This window comes from Panthera pardus, unplaced genomic scaffold, assembly GCF_024362965.1.
Source record: "Panthera pardus isolate Hobbes unplaced genomic scaffold, ASM2436296v1 HiC_scaffold_6, whole genome shotgun sequence".
Classification (NCBI taxonomy): domain Eukaryota; kingdom Metazoa; phylum Chordata; class Mammalia; order Carnivora; family Felidae; genus Panthera; species Panthera pardus.
This window is the reverse complement of record NW_026526991.1, coordinates 9,880,887-9,906,501: the sequence shown is the minus strand read 5'-3', so window position 1 is coordinate 9,906,501 and position 25,615 is coordinate 9,880,887. Positions and strand designations below refer to the sequence as shown.

The 25,615-nt window shown below is 66.7% G+C and overlaps 1 protein-coding gene and 1 long non-coding RNA gene across 2 annotated transcripts in view; both read right to left on the bottom strand.

Annotated features, from left to right (window-relative positions):
* Nucleotides 1–108: 108 nt before the first annotated feature.
* LOC128774963 (uncharacterized) lies at nucleotides 109–951 on the bottom strand. The gene is made up of 3 exons (XR_008419536.1): nucleotides 816–951; nucleotides 538–708; nucleotides 109–262 (listed from the first exon to the last, which is right to left on the bottom strand). It is a non-coding gene; the product is annotated as an uncharacterized LOC128774963 (long non-coding RNA).
* A 20,816-nt stretch (nucleotides 952–21,767) lies between these two features.
* CRELD2 (cysteine rich with EGF like domains 2) overlaps nucleotides 21,768–25,615 on the bottom strand; it is a 9,439-nt gene continuing 5,591 nt past the window's right edge. The window contains 3 exon segments of the mRNA XM_053895252.1: nucleotides 21,768–22,058; nucleotides 23,150–23,296; nucleotides 23,894–23,989. Coding sequence (XP_053751227.1) covers nucleotides 21,802–22,058; nucleotides 23,150–23,296; nucleotides 23,894–23,989 — 500 coding nt within the window. The 3' untranslated portion in view covers nucleotides 21,768–21,801.

Here is a 25,615-nt window from a genome sequence, read left to right as displayed (position 1 = left end):
ACGCGCTGCCAGTCCAGGGTTTCGACCCGGCCCTGGAGTCCCTCCCAGGCCGGCAAGGCAGCTACTCTGGGACCCAGGGCCGAGGCCCCCCCCAACTACAGTGGCCCCGGTGTCCACCCCACCCCCGCCCGGCCCTCCCCCGGCCCCAGCGCCCAGGCTCCGCTGCTCTCGGCCCCCCGCTGGCCCTCCTTCTCGGGACACCTCTGGAGCCTGCTTCCGAACACCACTCCCTGGCTGGAAACCTTCAGTGGCTCCCTGTCACCTGTGGAGGAAAGACAGAGCCACCGGGCCTCAGTTCTCTGAGCTGCAAGATGGGTCTCCTGGGAGCGCCGTCTGCCCCCACAGAGCCGCTAGGGGAAGGTGTGGGTGGGGAGGCGCCTGACGGGCTGGGTGGGTAGGGTGCCCATAGTGTCCTGCAGCCCGGTGTGACCCGCTTCTGTGTCTCCCGCCCCTTCCTAGCACCCAGACCCTCTGCCGATGCCCCCTGACCTCTAGGCACTAAAACACACCTTTCCCATCCCCCCATCCAGGCTTCACCTGGGCTTTGCCTCTTCCCAAGGCCCGGAGCCCGGGACCAGGGCAGGGCCGGCTGGGCAGGCTCGGGGTGCATGTCGGCCTGAAGTGGGGCGGGGGGGGTGCAGCTGCGGGAACTAGCTCAGGCCTGGGGGGCGTCCTTCGGGTCCTGGATTCCAGGTACCGGCATCCTTCCTGGTGCCGAAGCGTATCTGTTGGTGAGCAGGGGCAGGACAGGGAGGGGAGGCAGAGAGCCACTGCCACACCTCTGTGCAGGACCCGCCCATCACCCCTCTCCTCACGTGGGGCTCTCAGGGCAGAGATGGGGCGTGCTGTCCTCCTCTTGCTCCCCATTTACATATTGGGAAACTGAGGCTCAGGAGCGCAAACAGGCAGCCAGGCCGCGGTTGCCGCCCCATCACAGGCTAGACGCCTGAGGCTGGGGCTCACTGGGCCAGGAGCCAGGGGAGGGGAGGTACGGGAGCTGGGGTGGGTGGCCAGGCCTGGGCTCCGTGCGCGTCCCGGAGGCCGGGTAGGAGGGGCTGGCTGCGCCCCCGGCTGGCATTCCCCATGTCCAGCACCACCAGGGCACAGGTGGGGGGCGTCTCCCGTGGGGACGATCTAGGGTCCAGGAGGCTGGGAGAGGAGGTGGGGGCAGAGGGACGCCAGCCAGGCCAAGGGGAGGTGTCTTAGCGAGGCCTGCGGGGACAGGGTGGCGGGAAGGAGCCCAGGATCGGGGCAGGAGGGGCGGGCTGGGCCGCGCCGGGCAGAGGGCCTCTGTGGACGGTCTGCGGTCCTGAAGTCTCCCTTCCAGGATTTGGTGACTCCAGCGCAGGCCGGGCTGCGGCGCTCTCAGGGCGGCGGGCGGGGTCCGGGCAGCCTGGGCACCGTGGCCGCAGGCGTGCCGACGCAGGGCAGCGCGTCGACACTGACGCTGGCCTTCTCTCAGCGAGCACGGGGGTCTGGAGGGCACGGGCCGGGCTGACCTAGGACTGAGGGTGGGGTGGGCAGAGCCAGGGCAGGGCCGCAGAGGGCGTCTTGGCAACTACCCGGTGGCCAGGCCCCGGGCCGCATGTGGCCTCCCGCGCACCTGTCTCTGTGTCTCTGACCTGTGGAGGGGAGCGAAGTAGCTGCCTCCCAGCCCCTCCCCCACCCCCTCCCTTGGCCCGGCCTTCGGGGCTCTGCTGCCTGGTAACAGCCCTGCCATCTGCCGCTGGGCGGGCGCCCTGGGGTGCTGCCCATGACGCACGCCGCGGCCTCTGTTCCGCCTGCCTCCTGGCCGGATCCCAGCACACGTGCGCACGTGGACATGACCCCCCCCCCCCCCCACACACACACACGGTCAGACCGGTTCTACATGGCTGGCTGTTGGCCTGTGTCGGACAAGCCTGCCCCACGGATGTCCGCCCCCTCCTTCACCTCTAGCCTTGGTTTCCCCACCTGAGACCTCACTGGGCCGGGCCCAGGAGGAGCCTCACAGCTGCAAGGGGAGGGGAGCAGGAAGAGGGCAGACCCGGGTCAGTGGGGGACCTTGGAGACCCCCAAATGCGGCTGAGTGGCGGGGGGGGGGGCGGTGATCACACACGTGTGCCCGCCCCCCTGAGTGGGTGGGTGCACCAGCTGGGTGGTCCCCTGGTGGGGCTGACCCACTGACCCCAAGTCGCTCCAGCAGGGTGCCGCGTCAGTGCATCCCTGTCGCTTAGGTAACTGCTCCGATGCCTCATTAACAACACACCTGCCCCATGGCTCACCCTGTCCCCTGGGCTCCCCTGCGGTCGATGGTGACACCTTTCCCCACCTGTCACTGGGACCATTTAGGTCATCCTGGCTTGTGGGTGCCCCCCTCAACCGCTTCTGGCCCCTGTGCCGGAGGGGTGCAGGTGGCCCCCCCACGAGCCCCCCGTCCACTGAGAAGCCCCGAGGCCCCGACGCCTGAGCCGCTGCAGCCCTCACAGCTCATGACCGGGCCTCACCCACAGGCTTCCTCTCCGGGCCAGCGTAGCCAGCCCCGCCCCCCTCGCTGGGCAGCAGTGCGGCTCTCCGATGAAGGGGCCCCAGCGCCGAGCCTGACAGAGGACACCGAGGGCCTGCACTTGTCCCCCGCCACCCCCAGGACCCTTGGACCCACCCAAGCAATTGCCGCCTCTCGGGCCCCCTCCAGTGGGAAGCCCCTGCGGCCCGAGGGGCTCTGCTCTGCTCTTCCCCTGCCTGGGACAGTCGGTTAAGAGGGTCTCCCGCCCTGGGTGGGGCAGAGGGGAGGAGAGGGGGGCGGCCCCGGGGCACTCGGATGCACCACCAGGTGGTGTCTAGGCAGGGAGCGGCACCAGAGATCAGGATCCAGGAGGCCTGGGCCCAGCGGGCAGGCAGGGTGTGGGCTGTCAGGGGCGTCGGGGACCAGGATGAGGGACCGGCTAGGGGCATAGGCCAGGGCGTGCGGTGGGGAGACGGTGGGTGGTGCGGTCAGGAGGCGGGGGCGGAGTCGGGGGGATGGGGGACCCGGTGGGAGCCTTGTGGCCTGTGGCTGTGGGGCAGGGGCAGCTGGGGACACAATGGGCCCTTGTGCGGCCTGCTGAGGCTCTTGGGTGCCGAGCAGGGACCCGTGGGGCGCCCTGAGCAAACACACGCCCTGTTCCGGCTGCACACGGTGTCCTGGGACAGGCGGCCGTGGCGCGGGGCCAGCAGAGAGGGTGAAGGCAGGGCCAGGGCACAGCCACCAGCCGGAGCTGCCCCTGCCAGAGGCCCGGAGTCTCCCCCTCTGAGCGCGGCCTCGACCCCTGCCAGGCCCGGATGCTTCTGCAGCCACACGGACCCTGGCAGAAGCCCTCGCCTGGTGGCGGTGGGCCCTGTCACTTAGCGGGTCTCCCCAGGCCTGGCCACACTGGACCCTCGTGGCGACTGGACCCGGAGGCTGCCCACCTCTGGCACTGGCTCACCTGGGTGGCCCAGTCTGTGCCCTGGACGGGCAGAGGGCAGGGTGCGGCTAAGAGAAGACGCACCTTGTGGGGAGACACGCCCTGGCAGGCTCAGCTCTCAGGCCAGGCCGGGCACCGAGGCTGAGTCCCAGGCCAGCGTGGGTGTCCCACGGAGGCCCCGCTGCTGAGGGTCTCTGAGCTGTGCCGCCTGCCATGGTGGGGGGGGTGGTGGGGGGAGGTGCGCAAGACCCAACGGGTCCAGCAGGGGGCCTATCTTAAGCCCAGGACGCACCCCGGATGGGTGACATCTTTCCAACACTCTGGGGTGGCTGGTGGGGCCCCAAGAGGGGGCGGCGTGTCTACAAGACAGATGAGTTCCCTGGAAGGCTGCCCCGCTCAGGAGGCCCCAGCGTGTGCGTGAGTGTGCACGTGTCCGTGAGCGTGTGTGCGCGTGCCTGGGGGCACTGCAAGGGCAGACGGCACCCCACCTGCGTTCGGCCAGGCAGCCAGCCCCGGATCCTGAACTCGCAGCCACCCCGAGCCGGGCCAGCCCCTCGCACACCCAGGTCCCTCGGGCCTGTGCCGCGGCAGAAGGTACCGGCTGCTCTCGGGAAAAGCCCCGCTCCAGGCCACGAAGCCGGGGTCTTAGCCCAGCTGGCCTCAGAACATATCCTTGTCTGCAGGAAAACCTCACTCAGGCTCAGAGCTGCTCAGTGCCCCCAGGGGCCTCCCCCTGGGTGGTGGTTTTCAGGCCAGGGCCACCCAAGTGTCTGCCACCTGGGACTGGGCCTCCTCTGTCTCCCCTGCCCCCGCGAGGCTTTGCCCCAGCCCAGATCCGAGGAGCACGTGGGAGGGGTTCTGAGAGACCCCCAAGGCCTCCTCCCAGGTTCCCGGTCCCCAGCTTCTCGGGGAAGAGCTGGCCGGGTCGGGGGAGGGGAGCGGGAAGGTGGGGAGGACACTGCCTGTTGGGGGGGGGGGGGTCGGGGGGGGCCATCAGGGCTCGTCAGATAGGGCTGGGGGCCTGACGCACCCCCCTCCCAAAGGCCCCTCTGGAGACATTAGGGGGAAAAAAGGAGCTGACCTAATTCACCGGTGGCAGAGGGTGGCCCTCTAGACTGGTGCCACCAGATGAAAAGTGAATGTGGGCCACTCGGGTAATTAAAAGTAGCGAGAAACGGGTGAAATTCATTTTAATCATTACTCTTCTTTAACCCGGTATCCACAGTCATTTCAACATGCAGCGCACACAGCCATGCGGTAACGAGAGCGCCCGCTCACAGCTGTTTCTCTGCGGAGGCCTCACCCCTGCACCCTGCGCACCACAGGCAGCTCTGGTTCCTTGCCGGGGCCCGGGGCCCGGGGCCTGAGAGAAACCCAGAACATTCCCTGATGGTCCCAGGGCACCTGGGTTCCCAAGTCCGGGAGGTAGGGGGGAGACGTACCCAGGGAATGCCTTTTTTAAAAATATGCGTATTGCAATACCCAAATTACTAAATGCAGCAGAAACGAACACAAGAGTTTGTGCCGTTTGGACAACAGAAATGACAAGAAGGCTGTGCACCGGCCCGGGGTCGCCCGGCGGGACCTCGTGGGACCTCTGCCAGCCCTCCAGCCCCTCCGGCAGAAGTCTGCACGTGAGTCACCCCCAGACCGTCCTCATGTTGACCACCTGTGCTGACGTGGCTCTCGTGTCAACACGGTTCTGCGGGAGCCCCTCCCAGACCCCTTCCCAGCCTCTCTGCCCACAGGCAAGAGCAGCCTGCCAGCCTGGGGAGGCTTCTGGTGGGCGCCCCGCTCTCCCCCCGGCAGGCATTCCCCACCCCCGGCAGGCACCCCGCTCCCCCCCAGCAGGGACCCTACCCCGGGAGGCACCCCGCTCCCCCGGGGAGGCACCCCGCTCCCCCCTCCAGTGCCCGTAGAAGGGACACTGAAGGACCTAGAAAGGAAAGCATTTTCCTTTTTCCCGTGGTCTCTTTCTCAACTAGCCGTGGTTGTTTGTTATTTGTTATTTCACGTTCAAAGAAACATCGAATTGTCAGATCGGTATCATCAATGTTCTCCTTTCTACGTTGTGCCGGGCAGGTGTTTGGCCATGAGCTGGTCGCAGACGTGGAAATCCCCAAGGTTTGTGTTTCGGGGCTGCTGCCCGCCGCTAACTCAGCAGCTTTTTCACCGGGTAAAATCTACACCACAGACGATTCGCCAGGTCACCTAACGGTTTGTAAGTGCCTAGTTCAGGGGCACTAAGTACATTCACGTTGCTGTGCACCCACCCCACTACCCGTCTCCAGAACTTCTCCATCTTCCCAAACTGGAACTCCCTCCCCATCAGACGCTCACCCCCCCCCCCCCCAGCACCCTCCCCAGCACCACTGTCTCTACTCTCTGCTTCTGTGAATCTGACCACTCCAGATTCTGGCACCACCTGTAGACGTGAAACCACACAGGATTGGTCTTTCTGTGATGGCTTCTTCCACTGAACACAGTGCCCTCAGGGTTCACCCGCGGTGCAGCAGGGGTGAAGCGCCCTTTCTAGGGATGATCGCCTACACGGATGGACCGCGTCTTGCTCGTCCCTTCGTCCGTCAGTGGACACTCAGGTCGCTTCCACTTTTTGTGCACCGGGATAACGGCGTGTACGGGTGTGTGTGCAGGTGTGTGTGAGGCCCCGCTTTCCGCTCCTGTGGGCACGCGCCCGGGACGGAAGCCAGTGTCACTGGCGGCTCCACGAGGAGGCTCCGGGCTGTCACCCCAGGGGCTGCTCCCGTCAGCAGTGCGCAGCTAGTGGCCGTCCTAGGGGGCATCTCGGGGTGGTTTCGATTTGCAGCTCCCCCAGGGTTCACTGCCCTCGCTGTCCTCTGCCCCCTGCTGAGGTCCCCAGCCACCACGGACCCGTCTCCCCTCAGCCCCTCTCGTGGCCACTCGCTCCTGACCGGGCAGCAGGATGCAGCTGGGGACACCCATCCAGTGGCCTGCTCTGTCTGCTCTGTGTCCCTTCCTGTGCTCTCCCCACCCCCCTCCTGCCCGCCCTGTCACACCTGCCCCCTTCTGGCCCCTCCTGCTCAGGGACCCCTCAGAGCTCCCCCGCCCCGTCATCGGTTTTCCCTGTGACCATGTCCAGCAGGCACATTCGGGGGATCGTCTCTCATCCTTACGAGACTCTCTGGACTCCCCACCCCCTGCCGCCGTGAGACTTCACCGTTGACCTCCTGGAGGGGTGGCCCCCCTCGCTGCCCCTCTCCCCTCCTGAGCTCAGGCCCACAGCCGGCTCTACCTTTGAGGGGGGCTTTGACAGTGGGAGCAAATTACCCCAAGCTTCACTGGCTCCCTCCAACCCCGGGTGTGTGGCCTCGCGGTTTCCGGGGTCCGGCGTCCAGGTAGGGCGGGGCTGCGGTCTCATCCGAAGCTCACTCCTGGGGGTGCGGATTCGGGTCCTCGCCGATGGGACTTCCCGCGGCTCTGCAGCGCGTGGGCCTCTCCATGCGGCGGCTTCCGGCACAGCCTTTCCGAGTCAGCCGCCGGGCCCACGCTGGAGGGGAGGCCACGACACAATACGCGACACCAGGAGGCGGGATGCGGAATCCGCCCAGCGCTCACCACCCGCCCTCGCCGCGATGACCCCGGTGCCCCTCCTCCCTGACCTCCCTCCTCCCCCCCTGCAGAGTGGCCTGGGACAACCTAAGTCCTGCCCCGCCACTGCTCTGTCCTCAGTCCTCCCAATGGCCTTCTCGCTGTTGTGGGCACTGCCTCCAGCTGGGACCCCCAGCAGCTCCCGGCCAGTGACTGAGCAGAACGGCGGCGGACAGCCTGGCCGGCCAGCTGGGGAAGGGAGGACAGCCCTGCAGCACTGCTCACCCCATGATTCCCCGGCTGCTCTTACAGAGGCCCACGGCTTCACTCCGCAGCCGTCCCCCGGGGAGATGCTGTCTGCACCGGCACGGGGGCTGCACAGCTGGGGCGCATGGGGCTGGATCATAAACCGGGTCCTGGGTAAGGTGAGCCGGTCCACGGACCACAGTGCTCAGGACTCCGGTCCCCAAAGAGTAAGTGCGGTTGATGTACCCCGCCCAGGGGCGGGGCTCTGTTGGTGGGGACAGTCCAGCAGAAACTTCAGGAACTGCCCCCACCCGGCCAAGATGGTAAATAGCAGACTACCTTCCCGGGGTGGCAGTGGCACAGGTGATACACCCTCACCACCCTGAGGGTGCGGGCCAGGGCCTCGCCTCGCGTCAGCACCGCCTAACTCCCCGGGGGCGGCCCCTGCAGAGCGCGGGCACCCTGGGGACAACGCAGGACCCGGGCTCTGGTGCGCAGCCAGCCAACCGCAACGGGACGTGGGTGGTGTGGTGCCCGCGGACAGGGATGGGCGCAGCGGTGATCGCTGTCGTGACTGTGTGGGGACTCTGTGCTCCTGTCCCCGGAGCTCTGGGCTCCACGGTCAGCGGCCCTGGTGCCCATGAGACCTGGTCCCCCCAGGGAGCCCTGCAAGGAGCACAGGCTGAGCCGAGTAACATACTGGGGGGGGGGGGTGGCTGGCCTGGCCAGCGGGAGGCCACCACTCACAGCCACGCCCCGGCATGGCCATGGACGGACACGACCGCCAAGTCTGGGCCCGTCTGAGATGAGAGCTTGCATCAGGGAGGGCTCGCCAGCGGGGGACCCCAGGGGCAGGGGTCCTCATTAACGGAGGAACCCTCCCTTCTCGACATGACCGTGGGTCCCTTCCCGAAGACCCGAGGCCCTGGGGACCTGACAGTCACAGACAGGAACACCCTCGAGAGCCAGGGTGGCTGTGGGCCACGTACCCCTCCAGCCACACGGCCCCCACCACCCACCAGCTCCCCCGCGGGTAGCTGCTGCTTCACAGGGTCCGCTCTGAGTGCGGAGGCTTGGGGACAAATACCTGAGGCGATCTGGGGGGAAAGTGACTTTCAGGTGCAGTGTTCAAAACTCCTGAGGTTGTTCACGGAGCTTCCCCTGCCCTGCACCCGCCCAGGCCTGAGGCACTAGCTTCCTAGTCCCCCGGGGCCGCCCCTTGACCTGCGCCTGGGCAGGCAGCAGAAGCCCAGGTCCCCATTTAGGGGCGGCCCTCACCCCACCCTGCCTCTTGCTGTCACAGTCAGCTCAGATGCGGGCAAGGCCAACTCCGGGTCTGGGGGCCCTCATGGGTGACGACGGGACCCCCACCACGATCCGGGGGGTACCCCAGGCACTCCGGTGGCCAGCCTGGCCGTCTGACCGCCACCCAGCACCGGGCCTGCTGTGGCAGGGAACAGCTGTGGCTTTGTGTCCCCAACAGTCAGGAGGTGGCCTCAGCCACCCAGACGTCTCAGCGCTGCCACTGGCTTCTAGAAGCTTCATGCACAGCATTTTGGGCCATTCCTCCTGTTTGCTTGGAGCGTCAGACAGGCTCCGAATGTACAGGGTCAGCAGTGAGCAGACGCCCACGTTGGGCGCCCCGTCGGCCTGCCTCCTTCCACCTCCACTCATTCCTTCCTCGGTTCATTCTGTCCTTAATCCACCCACTTGTGGTTACGTGCGCCTCCCCCACTCGTCCCCTCCTTCCCTCATTCATTCGTTCACTTCGTCCCCCACTCATTCACTCCCTCCCTCCTTCATTCATTCACTCCCTCCTTCACTGACTCCCTCCCTTACTCGTTCATTCACTCCCTCCCTCTCTCCTTCATTCATTCACTCCCTCACTCATTCACTCCCCCTCCTTCATTCATTCACTCCCTCCTTCATTCATTCACTTCTTCCCCCACTCATTCACTCCCTGCCTCATTCATTCATTCACTTCCTCCCTCATTCATTCACTCCCTCACTCATTCACTCCCCCCTCATTCATTCATTTCCTTCCTCCCTCCTTCATTCATTCACTCCCTCCCTCACTCCCTCCCTCCCTCCCTCGTCCACTCCCTCCCTCCCTCACTCGTTCATTCACTCCTCCATGACCCAATAGGTAGTTCTTCCCTGGAGTCAGCTGGGAGCCAGGCCCACGTCGGGTCTCAGGGAGGGAGGGCAGAGGCTGGACAGATAGTTGTATTTTTGCGTTTACTCACTATTAAATGAAACTTCTTGGTAAGCCTATAGGTCTGCAGCACTGCAGACGGCTGGACAGATGGTCAGATGGACAGACAGACACAGATTCCCTGGCTGTGGGTTCTGGCCGAGGCGTCCCTGAAACAGTCACCTGAAGCCCCCAATGCCCTCTCACTTTCTCAGACACAGGTGGCCATCTGGTCGGCTGAAGCGGACGTGGCCACAACAGCGTGACAAGGCCTGGATGCAGGAACACAAACAACGGGCAGCACCCCCAGACTGAGCAGCCTGCCCCAAACTTGGAGCGGTCCCCTCCCTCATTCACTCCAGTCTACCAACAAATGCCCTCCGTGCCGCTGTGGCCCTCACTCCAGCCGGGAATTCCGCAGCCCCCCAGCCCCGTCCCCACCGTGCGGCAAAGGGACCTCCTAGCCTCTGTCAGCTCATGGCCTCTCCCACCCGGCAGCGCAGAGGCCAAGTCCCACCCAGGTCTGCCCCCTTTTCCCCCTGAAGCCCCTCACACCAGCACCTAAAGACACTCTGCTCCCGCTCTCCCGGCCCCCATGCAGCATCCTGTAGCCCTGGGGCCCCCGCCTCACCCCCACCAGGCCCCCGCAGCACCCAGCACTCCCCAGAAACAGGCGGGCAGCAGAGGGAGAGCAGGTGGGGGGCAAGGGTCCTCTGGAGGCCCGGCTGTCTCCTGCGCTGAGCAATCCATGCGGCAGGGCTGGAGCCGAACCGGGTCGGCCGGTCTCACCTCCCTGTGCCTCCCTGCAGGGGCCGCTCCCGACGGTGCAGACCCAAGTGTCGGGGCCGCGAGAGTCACCGGTGTCCAGCTGCTGGGGAGCCTGGGAGGGCCACTCTCCAGCCGCAGCACCCCCAGCCCGGGGCCTGAACCGGCTCAGTGCACCTTCTCCTTTCCTCCTTTGGACCAGCTGGGGCGGGGGTCCAAACGCTGTCCCACCACCGGCCTGAGGAAGCTGCACTGTCAGGGTGGGAGGGGAGCAGGGGATCAGCTGTCCGGGCCTGGACACAGCCCGGCTTGGGGATGGAGTCCCCGGCCATCCCACTCCAGACAGGAGGGACGTGGCCGGGCGCCGTGCAGACGGAGGAGAGGCAGCGGCCAGCGGGCCAGGACCCCGGGGCCCTCCTGCGTGCCCGGCTTCCTTTCTCCCTCGCTGTCCCCTTATACCCTACCCAGGCCTGCGGTGCGACACCCACAGCCTCCCCAAAGGGCCGAGGTCACCGCAGGACCACGGAATCCACTCTGGCCCGTGAGAGCCCAAGGGGGACACGCCTGTGGCAGGTGGGGCTGAAGCAGAGGAGCCCTGGGCAGTGGGCGAGGGGCGACCTGAGGCTGGGTGGGGGTGGGGACCGTCACCCTGCCGCGGGGCTGGCCCCGCTCCCTCCCAGTGCCAGGCACCCTGTGGTACCTCACAGCTGCCCGCCGGCCTGGGGCCAGAACTTCACATGGGGGTGGGGAGCGGCCGACTCCCAGCAATGCCTGTGGGCGTGGGGGCGAGGGGTGCGGATGCTCATGGCCTGGCCCCGGGGGCCGGGGCCGGGGCGACTGTGCTGACGATCGGGGCTTGGAGGCGGTGCGTGTGCGCCTGTGCACATGTGTGAGAATGCCGGGCGTGTGTGCCGATGCGTGCGAACACCCTCACATGCACACTTGCCTGCGCTGCGGCTGGTCCGGCTAGGGAGCAGCGAGCGGGCCACGGGCTGGATGCGCAGCAGTGACAGGGTGACCACTGGGCCCGAGACGCTAGCGGCCCTGGGTGGAAGGGAGAAGCAGAGGGGCTGGGCTGTTCGGGGTGCCCGCTCCACCGGGCCGTGTCCCTCTCTCCCCGTGCCTGACAACGCAAGGCTCTGTGCTCCTTGGGCCTTAAGTCCAAGGCCACCCTCCCGGGCACCCCTGGTTGTTGTGACCTGACAGAGCCCGTTCTCCACAGAGGGCAGTGTGGGGCTGTCCTCGGTGGGTTTCCACAAGGGTCTGGGACTCCAGGGGAGCCGGGCCTGCCGTGCTCCCAGTTCTGCCTGAAGCTGGGCACCCAGTGGGCACCTGTTAGGTGCTGTCCCTGTGTGGCCTGGGGGCAGGAGACACTAGCATCCAGGTGACGTCCCCCCTTCCCCCCCCGCCGTACTGTGGGACTGAGCACTGATTGCGGCTTCACCCCAAAGCTGGAGGCCTGGGTCTTGTGATCAGAGGGACTTACAGACAAGACGATAGACAGACAGGCAGCTGGTGGCCATAGAAGCTGCTGAGAATCAGAGGAAGCTGGGGCGGGCGGCCGGCGGGTGGCCCGATGGGTCCTGGAAATCCTCTCTTCCTGTTTTCCCAACAAAGGGCCTCTGTCCCCCCAGGAAGGCCGCCGGCCAGTGGCAGCGGACGCGCCTTTTCCGTAAACAGAGTTGTTTTCCTTTTCTCCTTTTGGCACAATAACAGCGGGCTCCAAGCCCCCCACCCTGGCCCTGGGTACCACCAGCCACATGGCCCTCCGGAGGAGATTCTCCAGGGGTCACAGTTACCTGAGACAAGGCCCCGGGAGGAGGCAGGGCACAGGAATTCACTGGTGCCCGTCCCATGGGCCAGGTGGGAGGCAGGACCAGCCTTGGGGCCCCCCAGGGTGGGTGGGGGCTGCGCTGAACTTGTGACTCCTTGGGGCTTGGCGGGACCCTATGGCTCTCAGGGCCCGCCTGGCAGCACCTGGGGCAGAGGGCCAGGGCTCAGGCCGTGCCGGGACCGGTTTCCTCCGGAGGGAGCGGTAGGGTCCAGGGCCTCCCTCCAGGCTGGCCGGGGCCGCTGGCTGAGCTGCTGCCCCTGGATGGTCAGGCGGGCGGACGCTAAGATGCCTGCCCCGCAGATGAAAAGCTTGAGGATCTGAGAGGGCCTCTGGGTGGGACCCCCAGGGGTAGACTGAGGAGGCCTGCGTTTGGGGAAGGGGGGCCAGGCCAGACCAGGCAGAGGAGGAGTGGCTGGAACGCCTGCCCCGGGCCCCTTGGCCGCATGGCCTCAAGAGTGGACGACAGCTCAGCGTGCCAGCTCAGGCCGTGGGAGGACCCGGGAGGGTGTAGGGACCGTCTCAGCTGACAGCGGCTGGGGCAGTGTGGGCCCCTCTGTGCGCCTGGCCGCAGAGCAGAGCAGGAGTGGGCTCAGTGCCCGGGCTCGTGTGGCTCTGCTCGGGCTGGTGTGTGGGTGGCTGTGTGTGCCCAGCGGCTGAAGGGGCCTGTGTGAGGGGCTGGGGGGCTATTTATAGCTTGGCTTCAGGGGAGGAGCTATTAATGGCAGGGTGGAGGGTGAATGGACAATAAGACTGGGAGGGGGGCGGATGCCATTCTCCACCAGAGACACGCGGGGCTGGTACCCCAGCCCCCACCCAGGCGGCGGACAAGGGCCACTGTTATGTGGCCAGCAGCTGAGCCGGGCCCGCGGCTCACCTGGAAGAGCCCCGGGCTGGTGCCAGCCGCCCCCACCCCCACCCCCGCACCTCCCTCGGGGGGTCATCGACCAGCCTCCCTTCACCCTAACCGGGGATGTGCTGATGGTGGGGTGAGAAAGGGCTCGTGCGGTCACAGGGGCACCTCAAGCCCTCGCCGCGACGTGTGTGCTCTCAGGGGAGCTGCCTGTTTCCAGTCTGAGACCAGAGTAGATTTGACACGGGGTCCTGGCTGGCTTTGCTGGTGGTCCCCGCCTCTGTCATCACAACTCGGTGTCTGAGCACTAGGCGGGGACAGCTGGGCCTCTGGGCCACGGCAAGGGATGACGATGGAGGGGAGGGACCGCTGCTCCATCCGACTGAGGGGAAAGGTCAGACCCAACTCCACTGCGGCACAGCCGCCCCTGGTATCCCTGAGCCTCCGACATGTGGGATGTGCCCAGGGGCGCTCGGGGCAGAGCCCTGCCTCCCGGGGGGGGGGGGGGGGGGGGGAAGAGGAGCTGGGCCCCAGGAGGCTGTGGGGGCCCGGGCCCCGCGGAGACCGGCTCCCCAGACCCCTGCCCTCCGGAGACAGAGCCCGAGGTCCTGGAGGGCACGTGCGGCTGAGTGGGCACCTTCGGTGCCTGGCCTTGGAGGGCAACGCGGCGGGGCGGGGCTCCAGGGTCCCGTCTCCCGCGCTGGGGGCGCCCCCAGCCGGACATCGGGGTGGGGGCTGTCCTGGGGGCGCACACCCCGGCTGGAGGCAGCCAGTCCCCCGGAGCCACGTCCTTCCCCGGCGGGGACACGGGGGCGGCCGCCCGCGCCCCCAAACTTGCGTCGCATTCGCCGGCCTGCTTCCGGGGGCCCGTTTCCCGCGGGAACACCCCCCGCAATGACGTAACGAGGGGCGCCAGAGTCCCGCCTGCGGCCACCTGTCGCCAGGCGCTTCCCAGAAGGTCGCGGCCGACCGCGCACGCGCCGCGCCTACGTCCCCGAAGCCTCGGGCTTTCCCGTCAGCGTCACCGCCCGCGTCCTCCCCGCCCTCGCCGGCTCCGGGAAGGGGGGCGGGCCGGGAGGACCGCCCCCCCCCCCGGGCCCACCCCCGCCCCGCCCGCGGGGGGAGCCCGACGACGCTTCCGGCACCGCCCCTTCCCGGCAGGGCCCCGCCCCGTTCCCGCCCGCAGCTCCAGCCCGCCCAGCGCGGACCGGAAGGGGGCGGTGGCCGGCTCGGGTCTGCGGGGCGGGGAGCGGGGGCTCCGAGGGGAAGGGGGGAGATCTGCAGATGGGGCGGGGCCCCGGGGGAAAGGGGAGGGGACAGGGCTCCCAGAGGGGAGGGGGGGACCCAGAGCCAGGGCAGGGGCCCGGAGGGGAAGGGAAGGGGGGGTCTGGTGGGGGCGCGGGGCCCGGATGGGGGCAGGGCGGAGGCCTGGAGGAGGGCAGAGGGACCAGAGCGGGGCGAGGGACCCTGAATTTCTCTCTGCACGACGGGGTCTCCTGGGAGCCTGAGGTGCCCAGAGGATGGGCGCCGTCTGGAGGGTTCCCGCTCCGCACCACGTCGGGGCTGCTGGGCCCCGCGGCTGACCTCCCCCCACCCCGCCCCGGGACAGGGCAGGAGGGAGAACGGGGAGGTGGCTGAGTGGCTGCTCTGTGGTCCTCAGGGCTGCGGGGGGCTGCCCTGGACCCCGCCATGAGCGCCCTGGGCCTGCAGAGTTGAGTGGCAGACAAGGTTGGATACCCTTTCCCTGCCCTTCCTCCATCCATTTCGGTGCAGCCCCCCGAAGACATCGCCACCCCCCACCCCCAGACCCTTCCCCGCTGCAGGTGGTGGCCCTGGCCCTGGCCAGCTGTTTGGTGGTGAGAGGTGGGGGTTGCCAGGCCGACAGGAGAGGAACCCGTGCTAGCTGCCCAGGCCCAGCGTGATGATGTCACCTGGAAACTTGGGTCCTGAAAAGGAGCCCACTGGGTCTGGGAGGAGGGGTTTCTGGAAGGCTAGGGGTCCCACAGTCCACACTGGCTCACCAGCACAAACCCGGCGGCTGCCCCTCACTGGTGTGGAGCCAGCCAGCCTGGCGTCTGGGATGATCCCAGCCACAATGGAAGCTTTGAGGGGCCCCTGGACTGGGAGGGGGACACGTGTCCCGAATGGCAGCCTGTCGCTGAAGAGACTGGAGGCTGATCCCACCCAACTCCGAGCACAGGCTTCTGCCGCCATCACCCCCTGTAGGACTGAAGCCTCTGCCCTACGCCCTGCCCTAGGCTCCGGTGCCCCTCCCCATATCCCTGGCCTGCTCCCACCCCAGGGAAGATGAATTTGGTGACCAGTAGAGCAAAGAGAATGACCACACCGGGTGCCACCCCCCCCCCGTCACCTGTCTCACAACCAGCCTTCATCAAGTAGTGGCTTGAGGCCCCCCCAGCCCAGGCCTGCCTGTCTCCAGGGCCCTGACACCCACAGCCCGAGTGAGGCCAGCAGTGCCGCAGGGGTCAGAGGGCAGACCTGGTGGGGTCTGGGAAGGCGGTGGGGGTGGGAGCATATATGAGCTTCGAGCAGTGCCTGGGGTGGGGTCCTCAGGAGTCCATCCTCGTCCGGGACCCGGGCAGGTAGCGAGGGGCTGGGGAGAGGATGACCCACAGAGGGTGGCCCTGGGCTGAGAGGGGTGGTGGGGTGTGGGGAGGGACAGTCTTTGGTTGGGGGCTGCTGGGGGTGGTCCCTGCCCTTCTGCCAAGAGCCCACACAGAGAGTGGGCAGGAGGAGTGGGGCTGGGGACCGTGGGTGGGTGCAGTTGGGGATGGGGATGAGGGAGGCCAGGCAGGTGCCGCGGCACAGGAGGGGCAGGCGTGGGTGGGAGGTGGTCTGCACACGGGCGCGGGCAAGAGGCGCAGCGTCAGGCCGGTGCCGGGATTTGTGGCCGGCCACTGGGGAGTGGGAAGGAAGGGCCTGTCCTTGGCTGTTGGGGCCTCACCTTGGCCCCTGTGGGCATGACCGTGGCCGTGCTCTTCCCCAGCGAACAGTCCCTCCGTTGGGGATCCAAGGCTGGCCCCCGAGTCACAGCGTGGACACTTCCCAGGGGGTCAGCTGAGGACCGACTGCCCTTCTGGGAACAAGTACAGGCGGACAGAGCCAGGGCAGTCCAGGACGGTCACCGCAGGGACAGGAGGACCCGGCTCGTTCCGCACAGTGGGAACACCAGTGGTCACAACTGTCACCGTGGTGTGGGAGGGGGCCACACTGGCTGGGCAGAGTGCGGTGGTCGAGAGTATGGGTTAATGGTGTCGTCCCCTGTCACTCTGGGAAAGGGTCACATGTCGTGGGGAGCCTGGGGGGACCCAGTGGTCAGAGGATCTGGCTCCCATGAGGGTGGAACCCAGCCTGGCAGGTGTGCTGTGCTCCCTTGAAGGCGCTGGCTGCGGGGAATGGCGCACAGGGGGTGACCCCCAAACCCCCCGTCCTTGGGCCTATACAAGTGGCCCGTGCCTTTATGGGAAGACTTCCTTGAAGAAAACAGGAATATCACACCCCCAGGACCTGTTTGTATCCCTCCCGGAGCTAAGTAGTGACATAACCTGTTGGGGACATGGTGGCCCAGTGCAGGGCAGAGGGGACTCGGGTCTCAGGACCCAGGACCTCATCCCGGGCAGGTTAAGGGGAGCTCATTGACTGTGGGGGCTTTCCTGAGGTCTGGGACTCGGACCTAGAAGGTGGTGCGGTCACGGCGCCAGGAAGACGGTTAGAAGTGTGGGGGGTGCTTTTGAAAAGGGCAGACCGTCACAAGGGCCACAGCGGATGTTGGGAAGGGGCCGGGCGGCAGGGGGTGGGTTCCTCAGGTGGCCTGGAGGATACACCGTGCAGCCCAGCCGTCAGGAGCACACGCGGAGAGGCACCGGCTCTGTGGGGAGGTCAGTGGGGGCTCCCGGCAGGGTCTGCTGACGGGGAGCGGCTGTCGCAGAATGGACAGTGACAGGGATGATGGCGCCCGGCCACCAGGGGCTAGGTGGACGCAGGTGGAGCTGGGCCAGGGCCTGAGGGGCCGAGGTTGTGGTGAACACAGCGTTCTTGGAGACCGGACAGGCGTCCAAAGGGAAGAGATCGAGGATGCCCGGCCAGGAGGTCCCAGTGAAAGGTTCTTTGCCCAGGTTCCAGACTTAAGGCAGATTTCAGACCCAGAACCCAGAGAATAAAAGGGGGCCGGGTCCTCGGGAAGCAGACTTCGCAACATCAGGTAAGTCTGTGCCCTGGGGAGGGTGCCAGGCCTTCCCGTGACCCCATAACTGAACACAGGGGAGGGGACACGCCCGAGCATTTGAGGGCTGTGGACACGAGGTTCCAGCTGACCCCAGTAACCTGAGGCCCGAAGCGTCACCGTGACTCCCCTGTTAGAGTGAGTCAGGGGCTCACAAATGTGATTGTGGCCAGGGTCTAGTCCCTGACTTTGTCTACACGGGCACCCGATGGCCGTTTCCCCACGCCCAGAATGGACAGGTGGAGTGGACATACTTGGTGGCCGACCTCGTTCCCTTGGCCACCGTGAGGGACAAGCCACGGAAGCGTCCACAACTGCCCCCGACCCAGATAGTCAGAAACAGCAGGACTTCCCGGGCAGTGACGCGTTTAAAGACTGTCGGGTGCAGGCTGGTGCTGCCACATCTCTACACCCGCCAGTCTGACCGCGGCCAGAGGCCGGTGGTGACGGCTCCGGGAGGACAGCTGGAAACACCGGGCCGCACCGCCCTCCGTCCCGATGAGGAAGAGAATCCAAAACCGTTTTCGGAGAGAACGTGTGGTCCCCCCCGCCACCGTGACTCTCCTGCCCAGGGTCCCCAGCCCAGCACACCTGTCCCCCGGATCAACGGCCCTGTGAATCAGCACAGCGAGGCCTTCGCAGGACACGCGCTCTCCAGGGAGAGGTCAGGGGCCTGAGGCGCACGGGGCCCCCTCGGGCAGAGGATGGGGAGCGCAGGCCTGGGGGCTTTGGGGTGCTGGAGCGGTGTGCACCCCTGAATTGTGCTCCAGTGCCAGTGCCACGGAAGGCCAGCGCTGCGCAGGGCCCGCTGCGTTGAGCTAAGGGGCTCCTGGGTGGCTGGTGTCTCCGGGAGAAGGGGCCTGGCTCCGGGCCTGAGAAAAGTAGCCCGTCTGTCACAGGACCACGGCGGGCTGCCCGGCACTGGCTTTCTCAGACCTACCCTGTCAAGAGGTCGGGCACGTGGGGTGAGACGTGGCAAGGCCACAGGTCAGTGGCACGCTGCAGGCACGGGTGGTCCGGACCTGCGTGGGCTCCACCCGTGTGATGCCTACGGGTGGCCGCTGCCCCTTTGTCAGTCCCACCGCTCCCACGTGCGGCCTCCCAGGAACTCCTGTGACCAGCGGAGGAGGAGAAGCTCCGTCACGGTCCAGGGACAGCCGGCACAGTATGTGGGCACAAGTGGACGATGACAGTGGCGGAGGGGGCCCGTGGGCAAGCGGCCCAGCTGGCCAGTCAGGGGCGTGGAGGAGAAAAACGGTGCTCTCAGGCGCGGGGGTCTGGGGAGACGCACACAGGGGACTCTGGGGCGGGCACGGGGGTGAACATTTTAAATCCCACGTCCACACCTGCCGGAACATACCCACCGTGTGGCAGGTGGACAGAGCCCCTTGGCCGCGTGACAGCGGCCAGCCTGTCATCAGCTTGGGTGGCAAGCCGTGTTCATCGGGTGGCATGGCCGCGTACAGACAGAACGGCCAGGACAGTGGAGGTGATGGCTCCTCACGTGTCTGTCCTGTGGCTGAGCCCGGCACGGCTACCCCTAGTCAGCGTCACGGGGACGGAGGCCCGGGCCTGAGGTCAGCATCCCCCCAGCGAGGCGGGCGGTGGGGCAGGGGCGTTCTCCGTGGGGGCATCCCGGGCACTGAGGGTGCTGAACGGCTTCCTGCCCCCCCATCTTGAGCCAGTAGCACCCCCTCACCCAGTTGTGACCGATGCCCCCGGGGCCCCCAGTGGAGAACACCGGCTTACCAAACGTTTGCCCCTGTGGTGCAGGACCCCACGGAACGACACAGCAGACCGGGGGACCCGGGGCAGGGTGGGCCGTGACCACGGGGCTCTCACACACCACACTTCTGGAAGCTCCTGGCCTGACAGGGTACATACAGGCCACGCCCTGCGGGGCTGGAAGCCACGCCAGGACCACATGCGGTGCTGTGTCCCCAGAGGAGGACACCTGTCCTCCAGGCCCCTCGTGCCCGGGGCCAGCAGGGGAGGCAGGCTGCCTGACGGTGGTCCTGAGGCCGGAGGAGGTGTCCCAGAGGCAAAGGGTGGGCCGGGTCGCTGCCCTGCAGGCCCCTCCGCAGGGGGTGTCCAGGGTGGGAAGAGGGAGCAGAGGGTCATCCGGTTTGGGCTCCCTGCCGGGCGCTGAGGCCACAGCGCGGGGTCATGGTGGCTGCGTCCTGCTTGGCTTCCTTTCTCCCTGTTTCTTCCACAGGTTTGATCTCGGTCGGCGAAGGGGACTGGGGGGGGGGGGGGTACCGCCCACAGAGTGTCCTGCCCTGGGACCTCAGCCCTCCTCAGGGCCGCCCACCTCCGGCCCAGGCTCCAGTGGCGGCAGGGGAGCCCGGGGTGGTCCTGCAGCGCCACCTGCTGGCCGCGTCCCCACCAGCCGAGCCCGGCGGTGCCTCCGCCTGAGGGAGGGGTCCCCGCTGTCCATTTGCTATCCTTTCTGGCGGCCGACCTGGGGCCGGAGGGGGGTCCGCAGGGCCTCGGCAGGGGTCGCCACCAGGGATGGGGGGTTCCACAGTCACCCGGAGACCCGGTTGGGACCCTGACGTTCAGGCTCGCAGCCCCTGCGTCCCTGCACCTTGGCACCTGGCTCCTGCCTGCACCTGAGCCCCACGCTGGGCCTGGCAAGGTGCTGCTGGGGTCAAGCCCGCCCTGCCCGCCACGCCTCACCCCAGTCCATCCCCTACACACACCAGGGGCTGCGTGGGGCCCTCCGCCTCCATCTCCAGGTCCCTTGTCTGGGGACGTGCTCCTGTTCACAGGCAAGGAGACTGAGGCTGGGGTGCTTGACCAGTGGCTCCAGACCTCAGCCTCAGAGCAGACAACCCCCGCCCCCCGCCAGGGAAGGGAAGTGACTTGGGGAAGGGGCCACTCTGAGGGGTGACAGCCGAGCAGAGAGGAGCCAGACCCAGTGTCCCCAGCAGGATGAAGGCCCTGACCTGGACCCTGCTCGGCGATTCCAGAAGCCAGGTCAGCCTGGCGTTTCCAGTCTCCCCCTGGGAGAGAGGCAGCGAAGGGGCTGGGGGCCCTGAGCGGAACGAGAGGGGGGTCAATGGGGCACACACCCCGGGCCTGTGGCCACAGCTGCTGTCGGCACGGAGATGCCTACGCTGGCCCTATCCCTCCCCAGCGGCCCGGGCCGAGTGCCATGGTGGGGGTCCAGGGCGGGGCCTTGGTGGGGCAAAGGGCAGGGTTCAGACCCCACAGAGGACCCCACAGACCTCGGGGGGCCAACGTGGGGAGCTAGCTGCAGGGATGTCTTAGCATCCACAACGGCAGGGCCTGGCCCTTCCCACTGCCGGGAGACAGCCCCTGACACCTACCAAGGTCACCCGTGCAGCGGGGGGAAGGGGGCGCCACTGTCCACAGAGCCCTGGGAGGGGTGGGCTGCCGCCCAGGTGACCCACCAGGCAGACTCAGGACCCTCTGGGTTCCAACTGGAAACTGGGGTCGATTCCATGCCAGCCACGTGGCCTGTGGCTTTGGCTACTCGGGCCTGGCCTGGGTGCCACATGCCGACCTGCTCTGGCCTGGCCCTCTGCTGGGGCTCGGGCTGTGGAGGGAGCCCCTCACCCACCGGGGGCCTCCCTTCTGGGCCTCCCTGTCCTTGCCCCCACCCGTGCGGGGCTCTGCCAGCCCCTGGCTCTCAGGTTTGCCCTCCCTCCCTCCCTCCACGAAGCCCCCAGCCCACAGGGTTCCCTGGAAGCCGCCCAAGTACAGGGCTGCGTCCTCCCTTCCCCGTTCATGTGGCCGTCAGCTGTCTGGTGGTGACCTCTCCCACCACCGTGCTCCCACTGCCTGGACCTCCAGCCCGGTCCCCAGAGCGTGATGAAAGGGCTGTCTCCGTGTGAACTCCCCAACAGGTCTGACCTAGACAAGAGCCGCAGGCTGGCCTTGCCCGGTCAACTCGGCCCTGTCTTCTAGGACTTCAGGGGCGCTTGGCCCGGGAGGGAACGCTCCCTGTCCCCCAGCACAGACATGGCAACAGAGCAAGGGAGGCCAGCCGAGGGGCACGGGGATCCGGGGAGAACCTGGGACAAGACTTGGGGCAGGGGTGTCCCCTGCGGCCACTGGGGTGCCCACCTTGGGCCCGCAGAGCAGGTACCACAAGATGTCGCGAGGATGCCGAGGTCCTCGGTGCCAGGACAGCGGGAGACAGGAGGCCGCCTCCCGGGGTGACCCCCATGTGGACGGCAGTGGGGCGGGGGGTAACGGCAGTGGGGCAGGCAGGGTGCTCGGGGAACCGGGCGTTCACGTGGGTGGGGGGTTCCTGGGGCGGCCGCGCCGACTGGTGGGCGGGGAGGGGGCCCTGGGAGGCCTCCCCGTGGAGCCACAGCCTGTATCATTCTCAGCTGCTTCATTCAAGGATGAGAAACTGGCCCTGGGGCTTGTGATGGACGCTTCTCTCCGGCTGTACCCTGCCCGAGGGCCCGTCGGTGGCACAGCTGTCCTGATCCCTTGTGCTGAAAGCCCAAGGGCAGGCCGCCTCAGGGTGGGCAGGGCTGTGTCCCTCTCCGTGCGGGGCGGTCAGGGGCGCCTTCCAGCCCCAGCGGGGGGGGACAGCGACGGCGGACGGAGGCTCACTCCGTCCCAAGTCGTTCGTGCTTTTCAGTGAGAGAAACTCACACGTGTTCTGTGCCTGACTACCTCCAATGGTCAATTTTATTATAAAGAACGGTAGCAAAATATACAAATCTGCTCAAGAACAAGCAGGAACTGTGGTTTTTCCAGATGCCAGATGGGCACAAGTGTTTGAGGGGAAGCAGCTCGCCCTGGACCGTCCATGGAGGAGCGCGGGGTGTGGGGGCCGCCTTTCCCGGGCGTCAGTCTCAATAACTTAAAGGGCAGGTCCAGCTTCCGGCTCCGGACCCACGTCACAGATCTTCCCGCGGCGGGCGGCTGCGTTGGGTCTTCTGGGACTTCTGCCAGGAAACAAACAGATCGGTTGGTAAAATCCCCGCACGAGGGCCCCGAGGCTGAGGCCGCCAGGTTTTCACGGGGCTGGGGCGGAGCGCGGGCACAAATGTCCCGACGGGGGGTGGCGCTGGCTCCTCCCGGACGTGGCCGCCCGCTGGCAACACAGGCGGGGGGGGGGGGGGGGGGGGGGGTGCAGCCAGGCGCTCCGGAATCAGCTGGGCGGGACGGGAGCCCGGATGATGGTGAGGGGCGTGGGTGGGGAGGCCACGCCAAAGCAGAGGTGGCGTGTGGCTGCTGTCCCGTCCTCTGCTGTATCCTCGCTCCCTTTGGCGTCTGGTGCGCTCCTGTCCTTGGTGTTCGGGGTGTCCTACGAGGCTGTGCGCTCGCTGGGCTTTACCCCGCTCGGGGCCGGGGGCTCCTGGAGTCGGCGGCACAACCTACTCGCTGGGGAAGACGCCGTCCCTTCCACTCCGTGCTGTCACAGCACTTCTAGGAGCCTCGTGGGAAGAGCCACATCCCCCGAGAGCCGTGGTGACCTCCTAACCCCAGGAGCTGTCAACTGGGCCTAGTGTGCAAACGGGCTCTTTACAGATGATAAGGTAAGGTGAGGTCACTGGGGCGGGTCCTTCTCCAGTCACCGGTGTCCACACGGGGAGAGGGAAGCGTGGACACGCACAGGCCACGGGAAGGCCACGTGGACAGGGGCAGAGGACTGGAGGGATGGGGCTGTAAGCCCCGGGGATCCAAGACGCACAGCCACCGGAAGCCGGAGGAGGCCAGGGTCCCTGCCCACGGGCTCAGAGCGGGTCCTGGCCTCAGGCCTCCGGGAAGCTGGCGCAGGGACCACGTGGGGGACCGTCCGGTGGCTCCTCTGCCGTCAGCCCGCCTGCTGATTCCGGTGTCACTGACTCTGCTTCCCGCCCACACCTCAGTCTGTGCATGACCTCTGGGACTCCCCACGGGGACCGTCACCCTCTCGTCTTCCAGGAAGCCCAGCCATCACCCTCCCGGGGCCACTTTTCGTGTGTTTCCGAGCCGGCAGCTGTGGCCCGGTGGCCGGTGTCCCTGCCCGTGCTCCGCAGCCAGGGCCACTCACCGTCCGCGGCGGTCTGCGTCCGCACACAGGCTGTTTCTGTCTCCTCGAAGCCCTCGGGGCACACGCACGCGTAGCTCCCAGGGGTGTTGTAACAGTTCTCGCTTTCTCTCGTGCACACTTTTTCCGCCAGCGAGCACTCGTCTACGTCTGCGGTAAAGACATCCCACTGTAACCACTGTAACGGATTCCTCTGTTCGGCAGACACACGTCGTGATCACGAGATTCTCGTAACTCGCTCGCGCACAGAAAGCCGAAGATCGGAAACATCTCGTCGGAGAAGAGAGGGAGAGGGCGGAGTTTAACAGAGGCGTCGGGGGTCAGGCCACGCGCGGCCGGAAAGCAGAGAAGCACGGCGCAGGCGAGGAGGCGGGAGGCCCGGCGTCAGCTCGCCCAGCGAGGTCGGTGGATTCGCTGCCCTTTTCCAAGTGGGTTCCAGCCGGCCCCAACTGTGGAGGGGGACCACGGGGGCCGGGTCACCCCCGGCTGACGGGGAAACGGGGGGTGGGGTGCGGGGAGCCCCAGGCCACAGGATCACCAGCACCACGCACATGGCGGGGGGGGGGGGGTGGGGGGGGGAGGCGTCTGCTGCTCCGCGTCACACGCTCTTGAAGCTGGAGGAACGGGGTCTGTGGAGAAGAGCCGGAGCCGGCGCCCCCCGCCCCCCGGCTCGTCACGGGGACCGGTCACATCGTGGCCTCCCTGCAGCGCTCCATCCCAGTCCAGCACAGACACAACCGCACTGACCTGCACACTGGCCGCTCTCCTTGGTGTAGCCCGGGACGCACTCTTTACACTGCTCTGGACCCTTCCCCGTGCAGCCCACACAGGTAGAATCACATTCTAGAAACAAGGGGGGAAAGGCAATGACAACATCGGACACTGTCCCGTGGGGCACACGGGGTCTGGCGCCACGCCACGTGGGAACCCGGGTGCTCCGGCCTCTCCCACCCCACCCCCCGCCGCCAAGCACGGGCTTCAGGCGGCAGGGGCGGAGACTCAGCGACCGTGCACGGGAAGCCCACGGACAGGCACCCTCTGCACCCTCTTGCTGGAGCCGGTATCGGGGGGTGGCCGCCTGCCTCATGACGGGCGGCTGGGAGCTCAGTACGAATACCCTTCCGGGTGAGGCCCACGCGTCACAGGGAGGGGCACACGCGGCACGTGGGGAGGCCCCCAGCCTCCCGGGGGCGGCGTGGCCCTACAACGCACACCCCCAGAGCAGTCTGGAACCAGTGCGAGCAGACGGTGACCAACTCGAAAAGCTTTCATCTACCAAGGAGTTCCAAGTGCGTGACCGCGGGAGAACTGGTCTGACGCAAACAGCCAGCGACGCAGGTCATCGAAGAAACTGGCGGAGCCGGGACGTGCTCTGCAATCGCACACGCGCGTGTACGTGACGTGCACGACGTGACAGGACGGACGAAGACGGTCAGGGCGTTGTTGAGCGAAAACGGCAAGGAGACACTGGGCAGCGTATCAGGACTGGTAACAGAGGCTCCCTCTCCGTGGAACTGACGGCTTTTAAATATCACTTTCAACTCATTTGAATTTTCTGTAACAAGTACCTACCGCTTGGGTTGCCACCTGAAACTTTTCTTTGAGAGAGAGAGAGAGGGGGCAGGGGCGCCCGTGCATAGGGACGTCATGTGGGGGAGGGGCAGAGAGAGACGGAGAACAAATCCCAAGCAGGCCTCCACGCTCGGTGCAGAGCCCCACGCGGGGCTCAGTCTCACCACCCTGAGATCATGACCTGAGCCAAAATCAAGAGCTGGACGCTCAACCGACTGAGCCACCCAGGCGCCCATCACCTTCAACTTTCTTTTTTTTTTTTTTTTTAAATTTTTTTTTTTCAACGTTTTTTATTTATTTTTGGACAGAGAGAGACAGAGCATGAACGGGGGAGGGGCAGAGAGAGAGGGAGACACAGAATCGGAAACAGGCTCCAGGCTCCGAGCCATCAGCCCAGAGCCTGACGCGGGGCTCGAACTCACGACCGCGAGATCGTGACCTGGCTGAAGTCGGAACGCTTAACCGACTGCGCCACCCCAGGCGCCCCCCACCTTCAACTTTCTAAAGTAGGTAGAGAGGCGCCTGGGTGGCTCAGTCGGTTGAGCGTTGAGCGTCCGACTTCGGCTCAGGTCGTGATCTCACAGTTCGTGGGTTCGAGCCCCACGTCGGGGTCTGTGTGGACGGCTCAGAGCCTGGAGCCTGCTGCGGATTCCGTGTCGTCTTCTCTCTGCCCCCTCCCCTACTCGTGCTCTTTCTCTCTCAAAAATAAATAAACGTTAAAAAGAACTTAAAGTAGGTAGAACATAAGAAAGTCACGTGAACGTTTGAAAAGGGAGAATCGGCAGGGCCCAGGGGCCCAGGAGGTGCGTGCCCGCCCCGGAGGAGCCCATGCCCAGGCACCTTCGCACGCGAACGAGCCGTTGACGTTCTCGCAGTACTGCTGGTCGCCGCACGGAG